The sequence below is a fragment of the Hylobates moloch genome, unplaced genomic scaffold (genome assembly GCF_009828535.3).
Source record: "Hylobates moloch isolate HMO894 unplaced genomic scaffold, HMol_V3 SCAFFOLD_2, whole genome shotgun sequence".
Taxonomy (NCBI): Eukaryota; Metazoa; Chordata; class Mammalia; order Primates; family Hylobatidae; genus Hylobates; species Hylobates moloch.
The window spans coordinates 127,422,604-127,446,107 of NW_026652277.1; the positions used below are offsets into that span (position 1 = coordinate 127,422,604).

Sequence of the window (23,504 nt, forward strand, 5' to 3'; positions counted from 1 at the left end):
TACTCAGGAGGCTGAGGTGGGAGGACTGTTTGGGCCCAGGAGTTACAGGATGCAGTGAACTATGATGGTATCATTGCACTTCAGCCTGGGCAATAGAGCAAGACCTTGTCTCAAAAAGAAAAGAAAAAAAAAAAGAAATAGACCACTGAGCCCCAAAAGAGACACACATATGTATAAAAACATGATATAAGACAAAGGGGGCAAAACAGTTGATAAAGGATTATCTTTTCTTCAATGATCCTGAAACAACTGAATATCTATATGGGAAAAAGTAAAACTTACCCTGTCCTTCACATCATAAGAAAGTCAAGTCTAGGTGGATTATATATTTAAATGTGAAAGTCAAAACAATAAAGCTTTTAGCAGTTAATATAGGACAATATCCTCATGATGTTTGGGTGGAAAAATTTTCTTAAGTATGACATAAAAAGCACTAATGATAACAGACAAGGTTGATAAATCATTCCTCATTGAAACAAAGAACTTCTGTTTATTAAAAGATGCCATTAGAAAAGTGAAATGGCAAACCACAGAGAGACAGAGAATAGTCCTAATGCTTATAATCAACAGAGAACTTGTATATAGATAATATTAGGAACTCTTACTAATAATATACAAAAACACAACTAAAAATGGGCAAGACACTTGAGAAAACACTTCAAAAAGAGAATATTTAAATGGTCAGTAAACATATGAAAGAGGTTCAACCTCATTAGTCATTAGGGAAATGCAAATTAAAACCACAATGAGACACTATTATACACTCACTAAAATGGCTAGAATTAGAAAGACCAACCACAATCAGAGTTGGCAGGAATGTGGAATAACAGAACTCTCATATACTGCTGATAGTATTGTGAAATAATGGAACTACTTTGGAAAACAATTTGGCATTATCTACACAAGTTGAACATATGTCCATGTGTGCACCAAGAGACACATACAGGAATGTTTATAGTAGTGTTATTTACTCCAATCTGGAATCAATCCAAGTTTTATTAGTGCTCAAATGTGGATAAATACATTATGGTATAAGTCAATCAAGAGAATACAATAAAACAATAAAAATGAATAAACTACATTCAATAGTGTGGACAAATATCATAATGTTAAGTGAAAGAAGCCAGGCACAAAGAAGATAAATTGTTTAAGTCTATAAAGTTAAAAAAAACCATGCAAAACTAGCCTATGGTATTTGGACGTATGCTTCCACAGCAAAACCATAAGAGAAGTATGGAAGTGAATGCCATAAAATTCTGGGCAGGGGTTACCTTTGTGTGGAGAGTGAGGAAACTGGTATTGAAAAGAAACATGAGAGGGCTTCTGGGTGCTGGCAACATTCCAGATTTGACCTGGGTGGTGGTTACATGGGGGTTCATTTTGCGGGAACTCCGTGGGCTTCACTTTTCTGTATGTTTGTCAGGTTTCACAATGAAAAATTTAAAAGCAAATAGAAAATGATACTCCTGTGCTTAAAAGAATGTAACAGCACTTTGAACAACTTCTAACACCTTTCCGTGGCTTGAATTGCCCTGTCTGCAGCCATGATCTTGTGCCATTCCTTCTTGCATAGGCAATCCTCAAGCCACACTGCCCCTTCTAGAATTCCTCCACATTCCAATCCCTAATCAAATCTTTTGACTTTGTCTTCAAATTATATCCCAAATATGCTTGTTTCATACCACTTTTACTGCTATCACTCTTGTCTAAGCTAAAAATAATTTCGTTTACTGAGAGTGGAGAACAAGATTACTGAGGGAGAAGGTGTCAAGGTGTTGGGAGGATCATCTTTGTAATACTGAAATCACCAAGAATTAGGACAGGAGTGATTATATGGGGAGAGTGAGAGTGAGCCAGGAGTAGTGAAACCCAGGGGACAGAAGATGAGTAGAACCAAGAAAGCTAATAGGTGGCAAAGTCTGAATGACACGATATTCACATGTGGGAGCTTTTGGGAAGCAGGGAGGGACTCTGGTCTGGAGGCAGCAATAAACAACAGAAAGAATGCCTTCCCTACCCCAAGCCCAGTGGAACAATTATTCAATTAAAACATGAAATTTTAAAAACTGAGTACAAATAAAATCCTACAAATTATAATCAAGCATAGATACATGACAGATAGATAGATAGATAGATAGATAGATAGATAGATAGATAGATAGATAGATAGATAGTTACCTTTCCTTTGTAATTTTCTGCAAGCATATTGCAAAGTGTCGTTTTCCCTGAATACTGAGGTCCAAGTATGAATACTTTACATGGTGGTGCTGGCATAGGTGGAAGCAGATACGGACGTGGGTTCAATAAAAATGGTTTTAATGCTTCTTCTGATGAAAGACAGTAGATTTTACCTAGAAAACTTAAAATATGCCATATTAGTAAACAACTGAAAAGATGTATGAGGAAGATTTAATGAGGAATATTTAAAATTAAGTTCTGAAAATCTTACTTACCTCACAGAATAATCTGGTAATCCTGAATAAATGTTACCATCTTTTAAATTCACAGGACATGTACGTCCCCATTTACTTCTCTGCCATTTATATCTTGGTGCAATAAGTTTATAAGATGCAAGAGTACGAAATAGCTCATCCTGTGAATTGCAAATACTATATTAAAAATATGGGCATACATTTTGCTGAAATTAGGAGGATTAAATATTTCATTTATTATTTTATAGTGCTTTACTATTTAAGAAATAATTTAAAAAGCAAATTTTGGCTTTTTTCTTAATTGCATCATTCTGCCCTTGTCCTTGATTTAATAAGACAATGTAGAACTAGTTTGAACTAGTTGAAAATTACAGGACCCTTGTTTTACAAAGAACTAGTTTACATTTATGTTAAAAAATCTTTAAATTCTACTGAGCAATTTCTATCATATGGTAAAATAAGCATAAGGTAGATAGTGCATTTTCTATCATCTTCCTCAGAAAACAGATTCTGAAAAATTCTTATTAAAAATTTTTGAAAATGTACCAGATTCTTAGCTAATTTACCTTGGCTTTTACATATACCTAAGATGTTATGTACAGATTGTTTTTGCATTTACTTAGCTATAAGCAGTTCTTTAATTCTTAAAATTTAAAGTCTCCTTCATCAGCAATCCTTTCTGTTGGTGACCTCTGGATAAGTTAAGAAATACTTTTCTACAGACTTCAAAATTCTATAGAAAACTGCTAATTCTCAGTTGGGAACATGCTTATTTTATTTTATATTTATGCTTACTTTACCATATGATAGAAAGGTTCCTTGAAAGGTTCATCTGTCCTTGTGGTTCCTTACCAGGGGATGATAAAACTGGTGAGAGATGGCATGGTGAATATTATGGCTTGAATGTCCCCTCCAAAACTCAGGTTGAAATTTAATTGCCATTGTGATGGTATTAAGAGGTAGGACTGTTAAGAGGTGATTAGGTCATGAGTGCTCTGCCCTCATGAAAAGATTAATGTCCTTATCTCAGGAGTTGGGTAAGTTATTTTGAGAGTGGACTTTTTATAAAGGCAAGTTCACTCCCTCTTGCCCTGGCTCTGGCTCTTGCACTCTTTTGTTCTTCCACCTTCCACAATGGGAAACACAGCACAAAGGCCCTCACCAGATGCTGGTGCCATGCACTTGGACTTCCCAGGCTCCAAATAAACTTATTTCTGTGAACCAAATAAACTTATTTTCTTTATAAATTACCTAGTCTGTGGTATTCTGCTATAGCAAAAGAAAATGAAGAGAGTGGGCAATGGTGAGGGGAAAACTGCTCCCCCCAACCCTCAGATGTGGGTCACACATGTATATGCTGGCTTCAGAGTTGACTATGCAATGCAGATGAGATTGTGAGCTATGATCTTCCCTGGACCCCTGCAGCATCAGAGAACAAAGAGGCATGTGCACTGCAGGGATGCTGTATGAATGTTCCCAAGTGAGAGCTGGAAGTGATAGTAAATATGAAGGAAACTGCCAATGCTTAGGAGAGTTGTATAAGACTGAGAACCTCATCCATGGAACACATTAAGCTACAGGCCTTCTCCACAGAGTTCCTGGACAATGAGCTAGGGACTGAAACCATGCCCAGTTAGGTCAGGAGGCAGTCACTCTTTCCTTATCATCCATATGTCCCACCCATACCTGAAAAAAGTATTTGAATAGACCGTAAGTATTCTCTAAAAGGTTAAGTATTTGAATAGCAGACGATGTTCCTCTCTCAACTTCATACCCGTGGGGCCACACGTTCAGCAGGTGCCGAAGGGAGAGGAGAAGATGAGCTTTTGAATGAATTTGGTATTACAGGCTTAAAAATGATCAGGACTGGCTTCTGGTTAAACAAAGCAGACTGAAAACATGAATTTATGTTTTCTGCTTTCCTAAAACCTCACTAAAATGACAGTAGAAGAATAAAAAAAAAGAAAGAAACTCATGAGGACACAGAGAATGGGAGAAGAGACTAGAGATGCTGATCAGGGCTGACATCTCACCAGTTACAGCTACAAAGTTTTGTAAGTTAGAAAGCAGATGGATGAGTGGTAACTGACTTATATCAGAGAAAGGTGAAAGCTAAATATCTGTGGAGCAAAGATAGGTATGGGAGGCACAAGAACAACAAGGAGTCAGTGGATTCACTTTACAAAACCCTGGAAAGACATGGGACCTTGTGATACCAGGTACCTCTGAAGGGGAATGAACGGAGAGCAGAAAACAGTATAACTGGTTGGAAATCTTTGAAAGAAGGTGCTAGTGCCAGAGCCACTCCCACTCTACTTGGTCCCCTCCCACCACCTCTCTCCCAGTGAGAAGACCAGAAGCATACTTTCTGGAGCGACTTAACCAGAGGAGCATGTGAGGGACCCCAGACACAGCCAAGGTAGCGGGGCAGGGGCAGAAGAAATTTGGCCACTATAACCTCTACCCGCAAGCTCTATTCCTACCCATCCTCTTGCTGAAGAAACTCTGGACCTTTCCATGATCCAGCAACTAAGGGTTAATGCCTGGCAAATGTCTTCAGCACTTCTGCCAGCTCTGTTGTGATTGGGTGAATGCTCTTGCACAGCACAAACTAATTTGCCAGGGCCAGAACAAAATGAAAATTACAGGACCCTTGTTCTACAATTATTAAGAATTTCAAGACTGCAGCAGCAGAGCATTAAACTAAGCACATGGTCCTGTGTGAAGTTCATGAAGCCAACCCTGCCCCTGCAATGCAGCTGTTAAATTTTTAAAATATCACCATTGGTTCTAGGCACTTTAAAAGCATAATCTCATGTAATCTTTACAATAACACGATGCCACAGAGATTGTTGCTGCTTTTTAAATATATACCATTGAATAAAGGGCAGCAAGGTTAAGCAGAGTCACAGGTCTGATAGGCTGTACTGCTGAATTCAAATCCAGGTCTGTGTGACTTGAAAGCCAAAACTTCTACTGTGCTAGGTGCCAGTCTGACCCTGTCCCTCCTACTGCACAAACCCGTGCCCATGTCCCCATCTACCTGCACAGCCCCTCCTCTCCCGCAACTCAGCAGATGCTATAGCTCTCTCACCCTTCACCAGGGAGCTGGAGTCTACAGTAAGGTCTCTGTGCCTTTCCTACCCCTTTAAACCAGTGGTTCTCTTCCTGAGCTGCATAGTAGAATCTCCTAGGGAAGATTTTTGGGTTTATTTTTTGTTTATTTGTGGTAAAATACACATCACATAAAATTTGTTTTTGTAACCATCTTTAAGCATACAATTCAGTGGTATTAAGTATATTCACTGTGTTGTGCAATCACCACCTCTATTCATTTCCAGAACTTTTCCATCATCCCAAACAGAACTCTGTACTCATGAAATAACTCTCCTTCCCCCTAGCCCCTGGTAACCTCTATCCTACATTCTGTCTCTATGAATTTGTCTATTCTGTGTATTTTGTATAAGTGGAATCATGTTTGCCCTTTTGTATCTGCTTGTTCCACTTAGTATGTTTTCATGGATCATATTTTATCATATATAAGAATTTTACTCCTCTTTAAGGTTGAATAACATTCCATCATACACACACACACACACACACACACTTTGTTTTTCAGTTCATCCATTGATGGACATTGGGTTATCTCCACCTTCTGGCTATTATGAATAAAGGTGCTATAAATATTGGTGTACAAGTATCTGTTTGAGTTCCTGGTTTCAATCCTTTGGGGGAAATGCCTAGAAGTGTAATTGCTGAATAGATGAGAATTCTATGTTTAACTTTTTTGAGCAACCACCAAACTATTTTAAACAGCAGCTGCACCATTTTACATCCCCACAAACAATGCAAGAAGGTTCTCATTTCTCCTCATCAACATTTGTTATTTCTCATTTTTTGAATAATAGCACCCCAGTGGATGAGATGGCATCTCATTGCAGTTTTGATTTGCATTTCCTTAATGGCTAGTGATATTGAGCATCTTTTCATGTACTTACTGGCTATTTATATATCTTCTTTAGAGAAATGTCTATTCAAATCCTTTGCCCATTTTTGAACTGTATTTCTTTTACTGCTGTGGAGTTGTAGTTGTTCTTTACATATTCTGCATATTAATCTCTATCAAATATATGATTTTCAAATATTCTTCTCCTTTCTGTGGGTTGTATTTTTACTCTATTGATTGATGTGTTTTCCTTTTTTTTGTAGAGATGGGGTTTTACCATGTTGGCCAGGCTGGTCTCAAACTCCTGGCCTGAAGTGATCTGCCCGCCTCTGCCTCCTAAAGTACTGGGATTACAGGCATAAGCCGTAGTGCCCGGCTTCTACTGATAGTGCTGATGCAGAAAAGTTTTTTTGTATTTTTTCTTTTGTAATCTGTGCCTTTGATGTCATATCCTATTTTGTTTTGTTTCACTTAATGACAGAGCCCTACCCTAGAAATTCTGTTTTAACTGGCCTGGGCATTGTAATGTTTAAAAAGCTTCCTAGATGACCCTGTTTTGCAGTCAGGGCTGGGACTCACTGCTTTAAATATTTCCATTATATTGATTATCTAAAAATCACCTGCCTTTAGCTGAAGATTATTCATCTAAAGTCCTTTAAAAACACAGGAACTCATAGATCAATCAACTTTAATTGACTAGGCTCCTTTGGTGTCCCAAGAGTTAAAGTAGGGGTTCTCAGACTTAAGTGGGTATAGGAATTTGTAAAAATACATTTTCAGGTTCCATCTCCAGATAGTCTGGTTCAATCAGTCTGGGATTTGGGCCTCAGGGATTTGTACTTGCAGTACATTTCCCAGGTGATTCTTTTGGAGGTGGTCTGGACTGCCAGGTAGAAATGCTGCTTAAGGGATATGAATAATGACTCCAGTGTACACAGTCACATCTTCTTCCCTTTTATGAAAAAGGAGGCAAGTTCACCTAGTCATACAGCTTATGAACTACAACCTTACACCTATGCCCCATGCATGCAATGCTTTCTAAGGACAAACTTTCTGGCTCAGAAATTTCCTGCAGGTTTTATAGATACTTTTTCTCTTTCCTTCAATGATGACCTAGAACAGGAGGCCTCAGTACTCAGTTTATTTTTCCCAGCCTCAGTTCTGACCAAGCCCACCTTTCTTCCTCTTCAGCACCAGTTCATATTGCAGAGGTCCCAGCACATATTCCAGTTATGTGGACCCACTGAGATCTTGTTATGATACAGGATAAAAAAATGACCTCTTTCTTCAAAGATTTTAAAATTTGAATTATGTCTGTTTATGATCCTGGCATATGTTTTTGTTTTTTATTTTAATTTTTGAGACAGGCTCTTGCTTTATCACGCAGGCTGGAGTGCAGTGGCACAATCAAGGCTCACTGCAGCCTCAAACTCTAGGCTCAGTTGATCCCCCCATCTCAGCCTCTCAAGTAGCTGGGACCATGGGCATGTGCTATCACGTCTGGTTAATTTTTTAAAAAAATTCTAATTATACTTTAAGTTCTAGGGTACATGTGCACAACATGCAGGTTTTTTACATAGGTATACATGGGCCACGGTGGTCTGATGCACCCATCAACTCATCATTTACATTAGGTATTTCTCCTAATGCTATCCCTCCCCCAGATCCCCACCCCACAACAGGCCATGTTGTGTGATGTTCCCTGCCCTGTATCCAGATGTTCTCATTGTTCAATTCCCACCTATGAGTGAGAACATGCAGTGTTTGTTTTTCTGTCCTTGCCATAGTTTGCTGACAATGATTGTTTCCAGTTTCATCCATGTCCCTGCAAAGGACATGAACTCATCCTTTTTTATGGCTGCATAGTATTCCATGGTGTATATGTGCCACATTTTCTTAATCCAGTCTACCATTGATGGACATTTGGGTTGGTTCCAAGTCTTTGTAATTGTGAACAGTGCCACAATAAACATATGCGTGCATGTGTCTTTATAGTAGCCTGATTTCTAATCCTTTGGGTATATACCCAGTAATGGGATCTCTGGGTCAAATGATATTTCTAGTTCTAGATCCCTGAGGAATTGCCACACTGTCTTCCACAATGGTTGAACTAATCTACACTCCCACCAACAGTGTAAAAGTGTTCCTATTTCTCCACATCCTCTCCAGCACCTGTTGTTTCCTGACTTTTTATGGATGGCCATTCTAACTGGTGTGAGATGGTATCTCATTGTGGTTTTGATTTGCATTTCTCTGATGACCAGTGATGAAGAGCATTTTTTCATGTGTCTGTTGGCTGCATAAATGTCTTCTTTTGAGAAGTGTCTGTTCATATCCTTTGCCCACTTGTTGATGGGGTTGTTTGTTTTTTTCTTGTAAATTTGTTTAAGTTCTTTGCAGATTCTGGATATTAGCCCTTTGTCAGATGTGTAGATTGCAAAAATTTTCTCCCATTCTGTAGGTTGCCTATTCACTCTGATGGTAGTTTCTTTTGCTGTGCAAAAGCTCTTTAGTTTAATTAGATCCCATTTGTCTATTTTGGCTTTTGTTGCCATTGCTTTTGGTGTTTTAGTCATGAAGGCCTTGCCCATGCCTATGTCCTGAACGGTATTGCCTAGGTTTGCTTCTAGGGTTTTTATGGTTTTAGGTCTAACATTTAAGTCTTTAATCCATCTTGAACTAATTTTTGTATAAGGTGTAAGGAAGGGATCCAGTTTCAGCTTTCTACCTATGGCTGGCCAGTTTTCCCAGCACCATTTATTAAATAGGGAATCCTTTCCCCATTTCTTGCTTTGGTTAGGTTTGTCAAAGATCAGATGGTTGTAGGTGTGTGGTGTTATTTCTGAGGCCTTTGTTCTGATCCATTGGTCTATATCTGTTTGGGTACCAATACCATGCTGTTTTGGTTACTGCAGCCTTGTAGTATAGTTTGAAGTCAGGTAGCATGACGTCTCCAGCTTTGTTCTTTTTGCTTAGGATTGCCTTGGCAGTGCAGGCTCTTGTTTGGTTCCATATGAACCAAAACTGTGTAGCCTCACAGTTCAATCTCAGGCTGCTGTGCTAGCAGTGAGCAAGGCTCCGTGGGCATGGGACCTGCTGAGCCAGGCATGGAATAGTAACTCCTGGTCTGCCATTTGCTAAGACAGTTGGAAAAGCACCATATTTGGGGGGAGTGTCCTGTTTTTCCCAGGTACAGTCTGTCACGGCTTCCCTTGGCTAGGAAAGGGAAATCCCCAGACCCCTTGTGCTTCCTGGGTGAGGCAACACCCTGCCCTGCTTCTGCTCGCCCCCAGTGGGCTGCACCTACTGTCTAACCAGTCCCAATGAGATGAACCAAGTACTTCAGTTGGAAATGCAGAAATCACCCATCTTCTATGTCGATCCCACTGGGAGCTGCAGACTGGAGCTGTTCCTATTTGGCCATCTTGGAACTCCACCCCAATTTTTTTTTTTTATTTTTTGTAGGGCCAGGGTCTCGCTATGTCCCAGGCTGGTCTCAAACTCCTGGGCTCAAGTGATCCTTCCACCTCAGTCTTCCAAAGTGCTGGGATACCGTGCCCAGTCCTGGTATGCGTTTTTTAAAAATAATTTCTACTCATTTAGGTGAAACTGAGCTTCTCAGAATAGGTCAAATCCTCCAATTAAAACTCCTTGTGGCACTTTTGGCAATTGGCAGTTATAATCTGATACCCATCACATATGTAGCACATCAGTGCCAGGAACACATTAGTTACTCAAAAAAAATTGGTTGAATGATTAAAGAACTAGAGTTAAGAACTTTTAGGTCTTCACGTTCTTTGGTGCTGCAAATTTTTAAACTGAACTTAGATTTCTTTCTTTTTTACTGTTCCTACATTTAATTGTTATGATTTTATTTGTTTCAAAACTTGTGTTGTGTCTAATATCTAAAAGGATATTGTGCTAATATTACAGCTTCTTCCCAGAAATCACATCCATTTTTATAAAAGAATACAAATTAAGGCCACAACACACATATATATATGAATATATATATATATATATATATATATATATATATATATATATATATATATATATACATTTATATATATATAATTTTTTTTGAGATAGCATCTGGCTCTGTTGCCCAGGCTGGAGTGCAGTGGCATGATCATGGCTCACTGCAACCTTAACCTCCTGGGCTGAAGCAATCCTCCTGTCTCAGCTCCTGAGTAGCTGAGACTACAGGTGCATACCACCACACCTGGCTAATTTTTTCTATTTTTTCTTTCTTTCTTTTTTTTTTTTTCTTTTTTGTAGAGATGGGTTCTGACTAGGTCATCCAGGCTTATCTCAGACTCCTGGGCTCCAGTGATCCTCCCATGGGATTACAGGTGTGAGCCACTGCACCCTGCCCACAACATATATTGAAAATTAGACTTTCAGACAGTTCCATATAACTTACATTTTCCATTGTGTCATTAATTTCTTCCTCTGCACCCTGAAGTTTGGTTAGAATAGCTGCTCTTTTTAGGTTCAGATATTTAAGTCGATCCATAACAATCTAAATTTAAAGAACAGATATTTAACTACATTGGTATCTGAATATCTCAAATATTCTGAAACAGCGGTGGGCTTATGGGCCAAGCCCATGCTCCCCCTGACTCTGGGTCGAATCCTTGCTTGCTTCTTCTGGCTTCTGGCTGTTTGCTGACAATGCTTGGTATGTCTTGGCTTGTATATGCATCACTCCAATCTCTGCCTCTGTTGTCACAGAATCATCTTCTCCCTGTGTGTCTGAGTCTCTTCTCCTAATCTATAGGCAAAGACCTTATTTCCAAATAAGGTCACACTCACAGGTATTGGACTTCAGGGCTTCAACATATCTTTTGAGGGACACATTTCAACTCATAACAGTCTGCCCTCTGGTCCCCAGATATTCATGTCCTTAGAGGTCTTGGTCTCTGGGACCTCTTCAGGCAAAGGGATGATTGCCATGTGAAGATGGAGGCAGATATTGGAGTTATGCTGCCATAAGTCAAGAAATGCCGGGAGCTACCAGAAGCTGGAAGAAACAAAAATAGAGCCTCCCCAAGAGACTTCGGAAGGAGCATGGCACTGCCAACACCTTGATTTTGGACTTTTAGCCTCCAGAACTGTGAGAGAATAAATTTTTGTCATTTTAAGCCACCAGTTTGTGGCACTTTGTTATGGCAACCCCAGGAAATTAATGCAGACACTACATGGAAGAATCTGGAAAAATAAAAGAGGCCAGCACATAGATCATGAGATGGGAAGATAGTGAGATAGCCAAAATCCTGATGGTGTGTGGTAGTCTGTGATAGACTGTGTTACAATTCAACCTTCACTGATTAATTCCCTAGTTCATTCTGGGTGGAGTACACTTCCTTATTCCACTAATGTCGAACTTCTCCATGTAGCCTGCTCTGCCAATGGAACGTGGGTGGAAGTGCAGAGTACCAGTTCCCACGGGCGCCTTCACAGGTTTGGCAAGTTCCAGCCAGGCCCCTTGGAGCTTCTGCCCTCTACCTTGAGGAAAGTGTGTCCCAGGTAGTAAAAAGTGGTAGAATTCTGGCCATATTTTGAAGGAGAAGCCTGCTGTATAAGCTGGTGAATGGGATGTGGGATGTGAGAAAAAAAGTCAAGGAGAGCAGCTGGCTGGGTGGTTTTTGCATTTACTGAAAAAGGAGAACGGTGGGAAAAGCACATTGGGGGCAGGGTGGTGGTGGTGAAGTTCTATCTCGCACACTTAAATCCGAAATGACTAGCAGACATCCAATTGGAAAAACAGCAGCTGAGCAGCCATTAAGTATACAAGTGTGGAATTCAGGGGAAAGATCTGATATAGCATCATGAATTTAAGAGATGTCAGTGGTTAGAAGATATCTAAAGCTACTGACTGAATGAAGTCTCTTAATGAGTGAGGGTAAACAGAGAAGAGCTCATGCCTTGTGAACTCTGGGGTCCTGCAACACTGCAGGTTAGCGAATTAAGAGTGTGCAGTGAGCTGTAATGGAACTACTGTGGTGTGGGGTCCAAGAAGCCTAGGGAAGAAGAGTGCAGAAAAAAAGAAGTGATCTGTTGTGTCAAATGCTGTTTCTATTATAGATTGAATTAGATGAAGACTGAAAAATGAGCAGTGACTTTGGTCATGAGATCACAGTGATCTTGGCAAGAGCATGTCCCAAGTGAGGAGCTTATCCCTGAGCTGGCTTCACCACTAGCATGCACTGTTACCATGTTGCCACCAATCAGATCAAGCCAGAAATCTGGGCATTATATCTGACTTTTCTCTCTCCCTTAATTCCCATATTAAGTTACTCACCAAGTCCTGTCAAGTAGATTTCTTAAATGTCTCTCAGATCTGTCCTTTTCTGTCCATTCCTGTGGTCACTACCCTAGGTTAGGCCACTATCTCATACCTGATTAATGGCAAAAGCCAAAACTAGTTTTCCTAACACCAATTTGATTCTCCTTTTGTTTTTTCCTTGCATGGAACAAAGTGATCTTTCTTAAACAGAAATAGGATCATTTGTACTTTCTGGCTTAAAACCTTTCACTGGCTGCCTATTCCCTCATATTGAGGTCTAAACTCCTTACTATGGTTTACAAGGTCTTTCTTGGTGCAGCCCCTTCTTATTTCTAGTCTTGGCTCTATTCCACCTCTCCGACCCCATCCTCCTACATTCCAGTCCTATATTCAGTTCTTGCAACTCACTATGCTCTTTCTGGCCTCTGGGGCCTTGACACAGACTCTTCCCTCAGCATAGAACACTGTCCCACTTCCCTCACCTCCCCTTGTCTTCAATGTCTAGTTCTTACTTGTCCTTTAAGTTTCTATTTAAACATAGTTTCAGACTGGTGTTCCTCCTTACCAGACTAGGTTTTGTCTTTATGCTATAAACTGCTATAATACCATGCATGTGTATCCCTGACTGTAACACAAACTGCTCTCTAGATTTATTTTCCCCAACATATTGGATACTGCATGAGCAGAGAGATGTGTGGACCCTTCTGCCTCCTTCCTATCTTTATACCTAGAGCCCATTATAATGCCAGACACTTATTTGACATTAAAGAAATAGTTACTATATTTTTGTATTATTGAATTATTTTTGTAAAACATTTTTGGGTTCCAATTTCTCCACATCCTCACCAACACTTTTTATTATTTGTTTTGTGTTTGTTTGTTTTTACTTTGGTCATCCTAGAAGGTAAAAGGGGTTCCCCATTATGGTTTTGACCTGCCTTTCCCTAATGACTAATGATGTTCAGCATCTTCTCATGTGCTTTTGGTTACCATTGCTTTTACTTTTCTTTGAGAAACATTTTGATAGAGATTTTAAATTTGAATGTAGTTTTGATTTTAAAATGGACAGATGAACAAACAGAACATCAAAATTTTAAGTGTCAAGACAAATTCTTCAAAGATAAATGGTGTTCAAATATAAATATGCTTCTGTTTATTAAAAGAAGTACAATACTGTCAATAGCTTTTAAATTTTCCATGCTGTGAAGTATTCCTGCTTAACACTGTACTCACCATAAAGAGCTCCTCTGGTGGTTTATTTCCATTTAGCTCAATGAGATACTGGGGATTGTGTTCAGCCATTACTTCCTGCAGATAATAGAAAAGAAACTTTATAATACAGGATCACTACAAAAACTGAATACAAGATCAGAATCTTTATATACTATGCAGAAATATTTAAAGTAAATTGTTTGCCTTATACATGCTATAATGTATGTTATTTTCAATGCTCAAGAGATCTTTTGCAAAAGCTCGAACTAATCTTCTCACCATGAATTTTATTTTCCTGTTTAAAAAAATCTTTTTTCTCTACATTGATGCCTTAATGTTTTTTCCAATACAAAATGTTTTGGGGCATCTATCTGCATATGCTCATAGCTTTGCTATTTGGTTTCCAAACCATGGAAGCATCTGATTAAAATTTAAGTCACAGACTTTCTTCACACATATATTAGCATCATTTAGAAGATACAATGCATTTTGATCATTCCAAGATGGCCAAATAGGAACAGTTCCGGTCTACAGCTCCCAGTGTGATCAATGCAGAAGACGAGTGATTTCTGCATTTCCAACTGAGGTACTTGGTTCATCTCACTGGGACTGGTTGGACAGTGGGTACAGCCCACGGAGGGTGAGCCGAAGCAGGGCAGAGCATCACTTCACCTGGGAAGCACAAGGGGTGGGGGGATTTCCCTTTCCTAGCCAAGGGAAGCCATTTCCAAGGATACCTGGAAAATCGGGACACTCCTGCCCTAATACTCTGCTTTTCCAACAGTCTTAGCAAATGGCACACCAGGAGATTATATCCTGCACCTGGCTCAGAGTGTCCCATGCCACGGAGCCTTGCTCACTGCTAGCACAGCAGTCCAAGATCCAACTGCGAGGCAGCAGCCAGGCTGGCGGACAGGCATCCACCATTGCTGAGGCTTGATTAGGTAAACAAAGCAGCCAGAAGCTCAAACTGGGTGGAGCCCACCACAGCTCAATGAGGCCTGCCTGCCTCTGTAGACTTCACCTCTGGGGGCAGGGCACAGCTGGACAAAAGGCAGCAGAAACTTGTGCAGACTTAAATGTCCCTGTCTGACAGCTTTGAAGACAGCAGTGGTTCTCTCAGCACAGAGTTTGAGCTCTGAGAATGGAGAGACTGCCTTCTCAAGTGGGTCTCTGACCCGAGTATCCTAACTTGGAGACACCTCCCAGTAGGGGCTGACTGACACCTCATACAGCCAAGTGCCCCTCTGAGACGAAGCTTCCAGAGGAAGGATCAGGCAGCAATATTTGCTGTTCTGCAATATTTGATGTTCTGCAGCCTTCACTGGTGATACCCAGGCAAACAGGATATCCATAGAGTGGACCTCCAGCAAACTCCAACAGACCTGCAGCTGAGGGTCCTAACTGTTAGAAAGAAAACTAACAAACAGAAAAGAGTAGCATCAACATCAACAAAAAGGACATCGACACCAAAACCCCATCTGTAGGTCACCATCATCAAAGACCAAAGGTAGATAAAATCACAAAGATGGGGAGAAACCAGAGCAGAAAAGCTGAAAATTCTAAAAATCAGAGCGCCTCTAATCCTCCAAAGGATTGCAGCCCCTCGCCAGCAATGGAACAAAGCTGGACAGAGAATGACTTTGACGAGTTGACAGAAGTAGGCTTCAGAAGGTCGGTAATAACGAACTTCTCCAAGCTAAAGGAGGATGTTCGAACCCATCGCAAGGAAGCTAAAAACCTTGAAAAAAGATTAGACACATGGCTAACTAGAATAAACAGCATACAGAAGACCTTAAATGACATGATGGAGCTGAAAACCACGGCATGAGAACTACATGATGCATGCACAAGATTCAGTAGCCGATTCAATCAAGTGGAAGAAAGGGTATCAGTGATTGAAGATCAAATGAATGAAATGAAGCAAGAAGTTTAGAAGAAAAAGAGTAAAAACAAACGAAAGAGCCTCCAAGAAATATGGGACTATGTGAAAAGACCAAATCTAAGTTTGATTGGTGTACCTGAAAGTGACGGGGAGAACGGACCTCAGTTGGAAAACATTCTTCGGGATATTATCCAGGTAAACTTCCCCAACCTAGCAAGGCAGGCCAACATTCAAATTCAGGAAAACAGAGAATGCTACAAAGATACTCCTTGAGAAGAGCAACCCCAAGACACATAATTGTCAGCTTCATTAAGGTTAAAATGAAGGAAAAAATGTTAAGGGCAGCCGGAGAGAAAGGTTGGGTTACCCACAAAGAGAAGCCCATCAGACTAACAGTGGATCTCTCAGCAGAAACTCTACAAGCCAGAAGAGAGTGGGGGCCAATATTCAACATTCTTACAGAAAATAATTTTCAACCCAGAATTTCATATCCAGCCAAACTAAGCTTCATAACTGAAGGAGAAATAAAATCCTTTACAGACAAGCAAATGCTGAGAGATTTTGTCACCACCAGGCCTGCCCTACAAGAGCTCCTGAGGAAACACTAAACATAGAAAGGAACAACCGGTACCAGCCGCTGAAAAAACACGTCAAATTGTAAAGACTGTTGATGCTAGGAAGAAACTGCATCAACTAAGGAGCAAAATAACCAGCTAACATCATAATGACAGGATCAAATTCACACATAACAATATTAACCTTAAATGTAAATGGGCTAAATGCCCCAATTAAAAGACACAGACTGGCAAATTGGATAAACAGTCAAGACCCATCAGTGTGCTGTATTCAGGAGATCCATCTCACATGCAGAGACATACATAGGATCAAAATAAAGGGATGGAGGAAGATCTACCAAGCAAATGGAAAATAAACAAACAAACAAAAAAGCAGGGGTTGCAATCCTAGTCTCTGATAAAGTAGACTTCAAACCAACAAAGATCAAAAGAGACAAAGAAGGTCATTACATAATGGTAAAGGGATCAATTCAACAAGAAGAGCTAACTATCCTAAATATATATGCACCGAATACAGGAGCACCTGGATTCATAAAGCAAGTCCTTAGAGACCTACAAAGAGACTTAGACTCCCACAAAATAATAATCGGAGACGTTAACACCCCACTGTCAACATTAGACAGATCAATGAGACAGAAGGTTAACAAGGATATCCAGGAATTGAACTTAGCTCTGCACCAAGTGGACCTAATAGACATCTACAGAACTCTTCACCCCAAATGAACAGAAAACACATTCTTCTCAGCACCACATTGCACTTATTCCAAAATTGACCACATGGTTGGAAGTAAAGCACTCCTCAGAAAATGTAAAAGAACAGAAATCACAACAAACTGTCTCTCAGACCACAGTGCGATCAAATTAGAACTCAGGATTAAGAAACTCACTAAAAGCCACAGAACTACATGGAAACTGAACAACCTGCTTCTGAATGACTACTGGGTACATAATGAAATGAAGGCAGAAATAAAGATGTTCTTTGAAACCAATGAGAACAAAGACACAACATATCAGAATCTCTGGGACACATTCAAAGCAGTGTGTAAAGGGAAATTTATAGCACTAAATGCCCACAAGAGAAAGCAGGAAAGATCTAAAATCGACACCCTAACATCACAATGAAAAGAACTAGAGAAGCAATAGCAAACAAATTCAAAAGCTAGCAGAAGGCAAGAAATAACTAAGAGCAGAACTGAAGGAGATAGAGACACAAAAAAACTCTTCAAAAAAATCATTGAATCCAGGAGCTGGTTTTTAGAAAACATCAACAAAACTGATAGACCACTAACAAGACTAATAAAGAAGAAAAGAGAGAAGAATCAAATAGACGCAAGAAAAAATGATAAAGGGGATATCACCACCGATCCCACAGAAATGCAAACTACCATCAGAGAATACTATAAATACTAGAAAATTTAGAAGAAATGGATAAATTCCTGGACATATACACCCTCCCAAGACTAAACCAGGAAGAAGCTGAATTTCTGAATAGACCAATAACAGGCTCTGAAATTGAGGCAATAATTAATAGCCTACGAACCCAAAAAAGTCCAGGACCAGACGGATTCACAGCCAAACTCTACCAGAGGTACAAAGAGGAGCTGGTACCATTCCTTCTGAAATTATTCCAATAATAGAAAAAGAGGGAATCCTCCCTAACTCATTTTATGAGGCCGGCCTCATACCAAAGCCTGTCAGAGACACAACAAAAAAAGAGAATTTTAGACCAATATCCCTGATGAACATCGATGAGAAAATCCTCAATAAAATACTGGCAAACTGAATCCAGCAGCACATCAAAAAACTTATCCACCATGATCAAGTTGGCTTCATCCCTGGGATGCAAGGCTGGTTCAACATATGCAAATCAATAAATGTAATCCATCATATAAACAGAACCAAAGACAAAAACCACATGATTATCTCAATAGATGTAGAAAAGGCCTTCGAAAAAACTCAACAGCGCTTCATGCTAAAAACTCACAATAAACTAGGTATTGATGGGATGCATCTCAAAACAATAGGAGCTATTTATGACAAACCCACAGCTCAGGAGTTCGAGATCATAATGGAGCTGACTTTTTCACTTAACATTATAACTAACCTTCCCCTATACTTTTTATAAGATCACTGTCAATGTAACATTTTAATGGTTTTATCAGATTATGTACTGTGGATATAGCATAATTTAATATTCCTCTGCTGTTTGACATTTAGGTATGTTACAATACTTTATTAGTTATTTTCAAGCATTTCTTTTTATGAAAGTTTTAAAAATTACTTTCTTCTTTAATAATTACAAAAATAACTTGTACTAACTGCAACCAGTGAAGGAATGCAAAAAAGTACATAGAAACAGTTAACACGACTTCTCCCTACTCCTCCATGCTGCCCGCACAACCCAGTGGGTCTCTTTACACAATCATTCACCTCATTGATATAAATATATGCACACATATAAATGTTCAGTAACACAGAATATGCATCCTTTGGTATATCCTGATATATTGGATATATGGGCCAGATTTGTAAAAGTAGGTGTTTTTTTTTTGTTTTGTTTTTGAGACGGAGTTTCACTGTCACCCAGGCTGGACTACATGGCGTGATCTTGGCTCACTGCAACCTTCATCCCCCGGGTTTAAGTGAGTCTCCTGCCTCAGCCTCCTGAGTAGCTGGGATTATAGGCACCCGCCACTATGCCTGGCTGATTTTTGTATTTTTAGTAGAGAGGCAGTTTCACCATGGTGGCCGGGCTGGTCTCGAACTCCTGACTTCAGGTGATCCACCCATCTCTGCCTCCCAAAGTACTGGGATTACAGGCATGAGCCACCACACCTGGCAAAAGTAGGTTTTAATATTAATACAGGTAGGTATAGCCAGTTGGTTTTCCAAAGGTGGTGGCAATTCAAAGCCCTAATCCGCAATGTATGAGAAGGTTCATTTCTTCTTGCCACCATTGGCTATCTTAGCTTTTAAATTTCTGCCAAACTGAGTTAAAAAATGGAATCAGTTTATCTTACTTTTTATTCCTGTGGTGAGGTTCAGCATTCAGATATGCATCTCTGTAAACTGCCTTATCATAGCCTCTATGTATTTTTCTATTGGATTGTTTCTTTGGCATTCACGCAAAGTTTTTAACCCTTATCTGGCATGTGGATTGCAAACATTTTACCTTTCTATAATTTATGTTTTGAATGTATTTATGGTGTCTTCAGCAAGATAAAATATTTTTATAATCAAATACATATTTTCGTTACTTGTAGATTTCCTTTCTTGTTTATATTTTTTTTCTCTCTCTCTCTCTCTTTTTTGTAGAGACAGGGTTTCACCATGTTTTTTGCCATGTGGCCCAGGCTGGTCTTGAACTCTTGGGCTCAAGTGATCTGCCCACCTTGGCCTCTCAAAGTGTTGGGATTACAGGCATGAGCCAGCACACCCGGCCTAAATTAGATTTTCTTTATCTTAAGATTATATTAATATTCTTCTAAATTTTCTTCTACTATTTGTTTTTATTTTTAATATCAAAATCCAGTATCTACTGGATTTTGTGTACATCAACAATGTTGAACTCTGAGCCCTGTGTTCCTGGAAAGTAGGCATGGCTGAGAAATAAGACCCACCTCCATCCTTCCTCAAGGACTCAGATAAAGTCTGTCTCCATCTTTTCTCATGACTCAAGGATGGCTCCCTTGTCTACCTGCTTCCATAAAACCCAGCTCTCTTCCATTTCTTTTAGAAGGTCCTTATTAATGAACATTCTCCTTATTGCAAGTTTCAACAAAATCATCTCTTTATCCCATGTATTTTGTTTTTCACAATATCGTGTGAGGTTAGATTTGACGTGTTTTCCTCTAGACTGACAACAGATTATATCAGCATTATTCACTCACCAATAAATAATCACGTTTTGAACAAGGCTTCGCATCACATTGTTTTGTATATTTTATATATATATATATATATATTTTTTTTTTTTTTTTCTTTTTCTTTTTTGAGACAGAGTCTTGCTCTGTCACCCAGGCTGGAGGCACAATCTCAGCTCACCACAACCTCTGTCTCCTGGGTTCAAGTGATTCTCCTGCCTCAGCCTCCCGAGTAGCTGGGATTACAGGTGTGCACCACCATGCCCGGCTGTTTTTTAGATTTTAGTAGAGATGGGGTTTCACCATGTTGCCCAGGCTGGTCTTGAACTCCTGAGCTCAGGCAATCCACCCCCCTTGGCCTCCCAAAGAGCTAGGATTACAGGCATGAGCCACTGTGCCTGGCCTGTTCTATATTTTTTACTGTTTCCTTAAGTTAGATTCAATCTTAAGAGTGAACTACTAAGTTGGAGAGTATCAACACTCTTAAGGAAATGGATACCTGCACCAGAAGTTGAGTTGGGATTCAAAGACAGGCCAAAATGGGGACATGGTGTTGGCTTAGCCCGGAAGCAGTTTTCAGAATGTATACCAGACAGTGATGCAGCTCAGTTTGCTCCTGCTTGCTTTCCTTGTATCTCTTGGAGACACACTGAACTTTAGTGGTCTTGGTCTAAAAGTGAAGTAACATCTCAGCCAGGTCAGAGGAGACTAGAATTGTAGGGTCTTACCCTTTATGGCTCTCCTCCCTCAACATATAAGGCAATTGCTTGGCTATTCAGCAAGTGTCATCTAGGCCTAAAGTCTAGGTTCTTGGCTTTGAAATTCTGCTTTGTTGCACTAGGGCAATGAATTCTTATCTATATTCTGCTGCAGGGCCTAGAAGTTTTCTACTTCTGGGTGTTTTTGTGGACAACCTGTCAAAGGATGGCCATACAAATTCATATTTGGTGTATAAGAGTTCTTTACCATATCCTTGCTAGCATTAGGAATTCTTACTACCTGTTCATCTTTTAAGTTTTGATCAATGGAAATGATATTTCATTACTTAGATTAGCATTTCTTTATTATCAGTGAAGCTGAACATTTTTTCTACAGGCTTATCATTCTTCATTTTTGTTAGTTGCTCATATTTGTTGTCCATTTATCTCAAGACAGAGTGAACTTACAGGTTTTTAAAAAATCATTTCTATGATCTTTTAGTATATCAAAGCTTTAACTCTTTCATCATAGTTAACGTGAATATTTTTCCAATTTATTGTCTTTTAGTTTGAGTGTGATTTTATCTATTTAATTTCCGGAAGTTGCACATTTAATGAGATTGAAACTATCATTCTTTTTCCTTTGTATCTTGTCATTTGTGCTGATGAACATTTGTTAAGTATTTACTGCTTGTCAGACTTTGGGCATTGCACTACCCAAATGTGAGGAAGTATAACCTGGTGCTTGTCCTTAAAAAGATAATCTCTGCATTTTCCCCCCATAAATACAATTTTCTAATTTCTGAAACTGATTCTAATTTGGCTTTATTTCATACCCAATGCCAGCCACTTCAGGAGTAGTCAAGATACTTTTATTGAAGGAAGAAAGGATGTTATTGATAGACATATACTTCATACTTCAGAAGCTATGTTTATAAGCCAGTGACAGGAGAGGTGGGGATGAAAAGAAGTCATACATATGGGCCGGGCGCGGTGGCTCACGCTTGTAATCCCAGCACTTTGGGAGGCCGAGGCGGGCGGATCACGAGGTCAGGAGATCGAGACCACGGTGAAACCCCGTCTCTACTAAAAATACAAAAAATTAGCCGGGCGCGGTGGCGGGCGCCTGTAGTCCCAGCTACTCAGAGAGGCTGAGGAAGGAGAATGGCGTGAACCCGGGAGGCGGAGCTTGCAGTGAGCCGAGATTGCGCCACTGCACTCCAGCCTGGGTGACAGAGCGAGACTCCGTCTCAAAAAAAAAAAAAAAAAGAAGTCATACATATGAAAACAATTAAGTGTGGTTCTCATTTTGGGGGATGGATGATGAGAATGAAAATGATCCACTCATTTATCTTTAAAATAATATAAACATTGTGAGACAGCATGAAACACATTCTTTAGTTTATCATATGGGAACAGGCAATTGGAGGACTGTGTTCTATTTGTCTTCACAGTTCTGTTGCTTAGCATAGTGTCTGGCTAAATGCGCAAGTTCAATAAATGTTTGTTGACTAAATCTCCAACACAAATGATTATATTTGGTAGAGTCTTACCTGGACTTTTTACCATATAAAATATGCTTTTCACATACTTGTAATCTCAGTCATCATACTTTTAAAATACTAATTATTTTAATTAAAACCTTCCTATTACATTATATAATGGTCTTACCATGTTTACATATAATGGGATAACCATAGACCAATCAGTGTAACAAATTCTTTAGATTGCAATTTAACTAAATGAACAATTCCTTTTAAACAAAAGGTGTACCTTAAATGTATATTTGTTTTGATAGAGCTATAACTTACAGATTGAAAATGCTTTTATAACATAGTCTTTTAACATGAATTTCCCAACTCCCATCCATAAAGGAATTTCCTCACTGGCTTTTGAAAAATGCAGTTCATTTGTCACTTTGCAGTAACAGAGTTGCTTTGTAAGAGTAAAATAATATTGTTCTGGGAAACAGTCTTTGGGATGGAGGCCTTTTTCTAACAGCTTTCTACAAAGCTCAAGAGGAGAATCAGACAGATAACACATGGGGATGAAGACATGTGAAAGCTATTTAACCAGTGATGAAACACAAATATCAATATTCATTTTCAGCAATATATTTTGTTCTTACTTCTAAAGTCTGGAGAATTGTTTCCTTATAAAGCTTAACAATGTTTTCAACGTTTTCCAAATAATCTTCAGGCCTCTGAACTAGATGATGAAGAATTTCAGCCACCATCTGCATTTCAGCAATAAATGCCTAAATGGAAAAGAAGAGATTTCAAATATGTTTAGGTCAATGACTATTCAACTTACAAGCCACATTCCCCACTCCTTACACCTAGATATCATTTTGGGGTGAGAAGCAGGGAGAGGGGACGATTAGAGATTAAGGATTTTTATTTAAGAGAATGGAAGACTCCTAAGGGGTCTTCATCAGATGGAATAAAGCTTTAAATTGACCTGGATAGTCACTCATTTCTGTTTGTTCCCCAATAAGTAGGGACAAGTAAGGGAAGAACATCATATTTTCAGAGACAAAATAGAGAAATTAGATCTCCTGTGAACACCTGAGCTTGTAGTTAATTCATTCAAGTATTTGTT

At 39.4% G+C, this 23,504-nt stretch overlaps 1 protein-coding gene across 2 annotated transcripts in view; it reads right to left on the reverse strand.

Annotated features, from left to right (window-relative positions):
- Nucleotides 1–23,504, reverse strand: part of AK9 (adenylate kinase 9) — a 225,980-nt gene that overhangs the window by 162,326 nt on the left and 40,150 nt on the right. For both annotated transcript variants that reach the window (XM_032156454.2, XM_058435472.1), the window contains exons 8-12: nt 23,032–23,160; nt 13,904–13,978; nt 10,805–10,903; nt 2,454–2,593; nt 2,179–2,359 (exon numbers count right to left, since the gene is read on the reverse strand). In XM_032156454.2, coding sequence (XP_032012345.1) covers nt 2,179–2,359; nt 2,454–2,593; nt 10,805–10,903; nt 13,904–13,978; nt 23,032–23,160 — 624 coding nt within the window. The remainder of the gene's footprint in view (nt 1–2,178; nt 2,360–2,453; nt 2,594–10,804; nt 10,904–13,903; nt 13,979–23,031; nt 23,161–23,504) is intronic.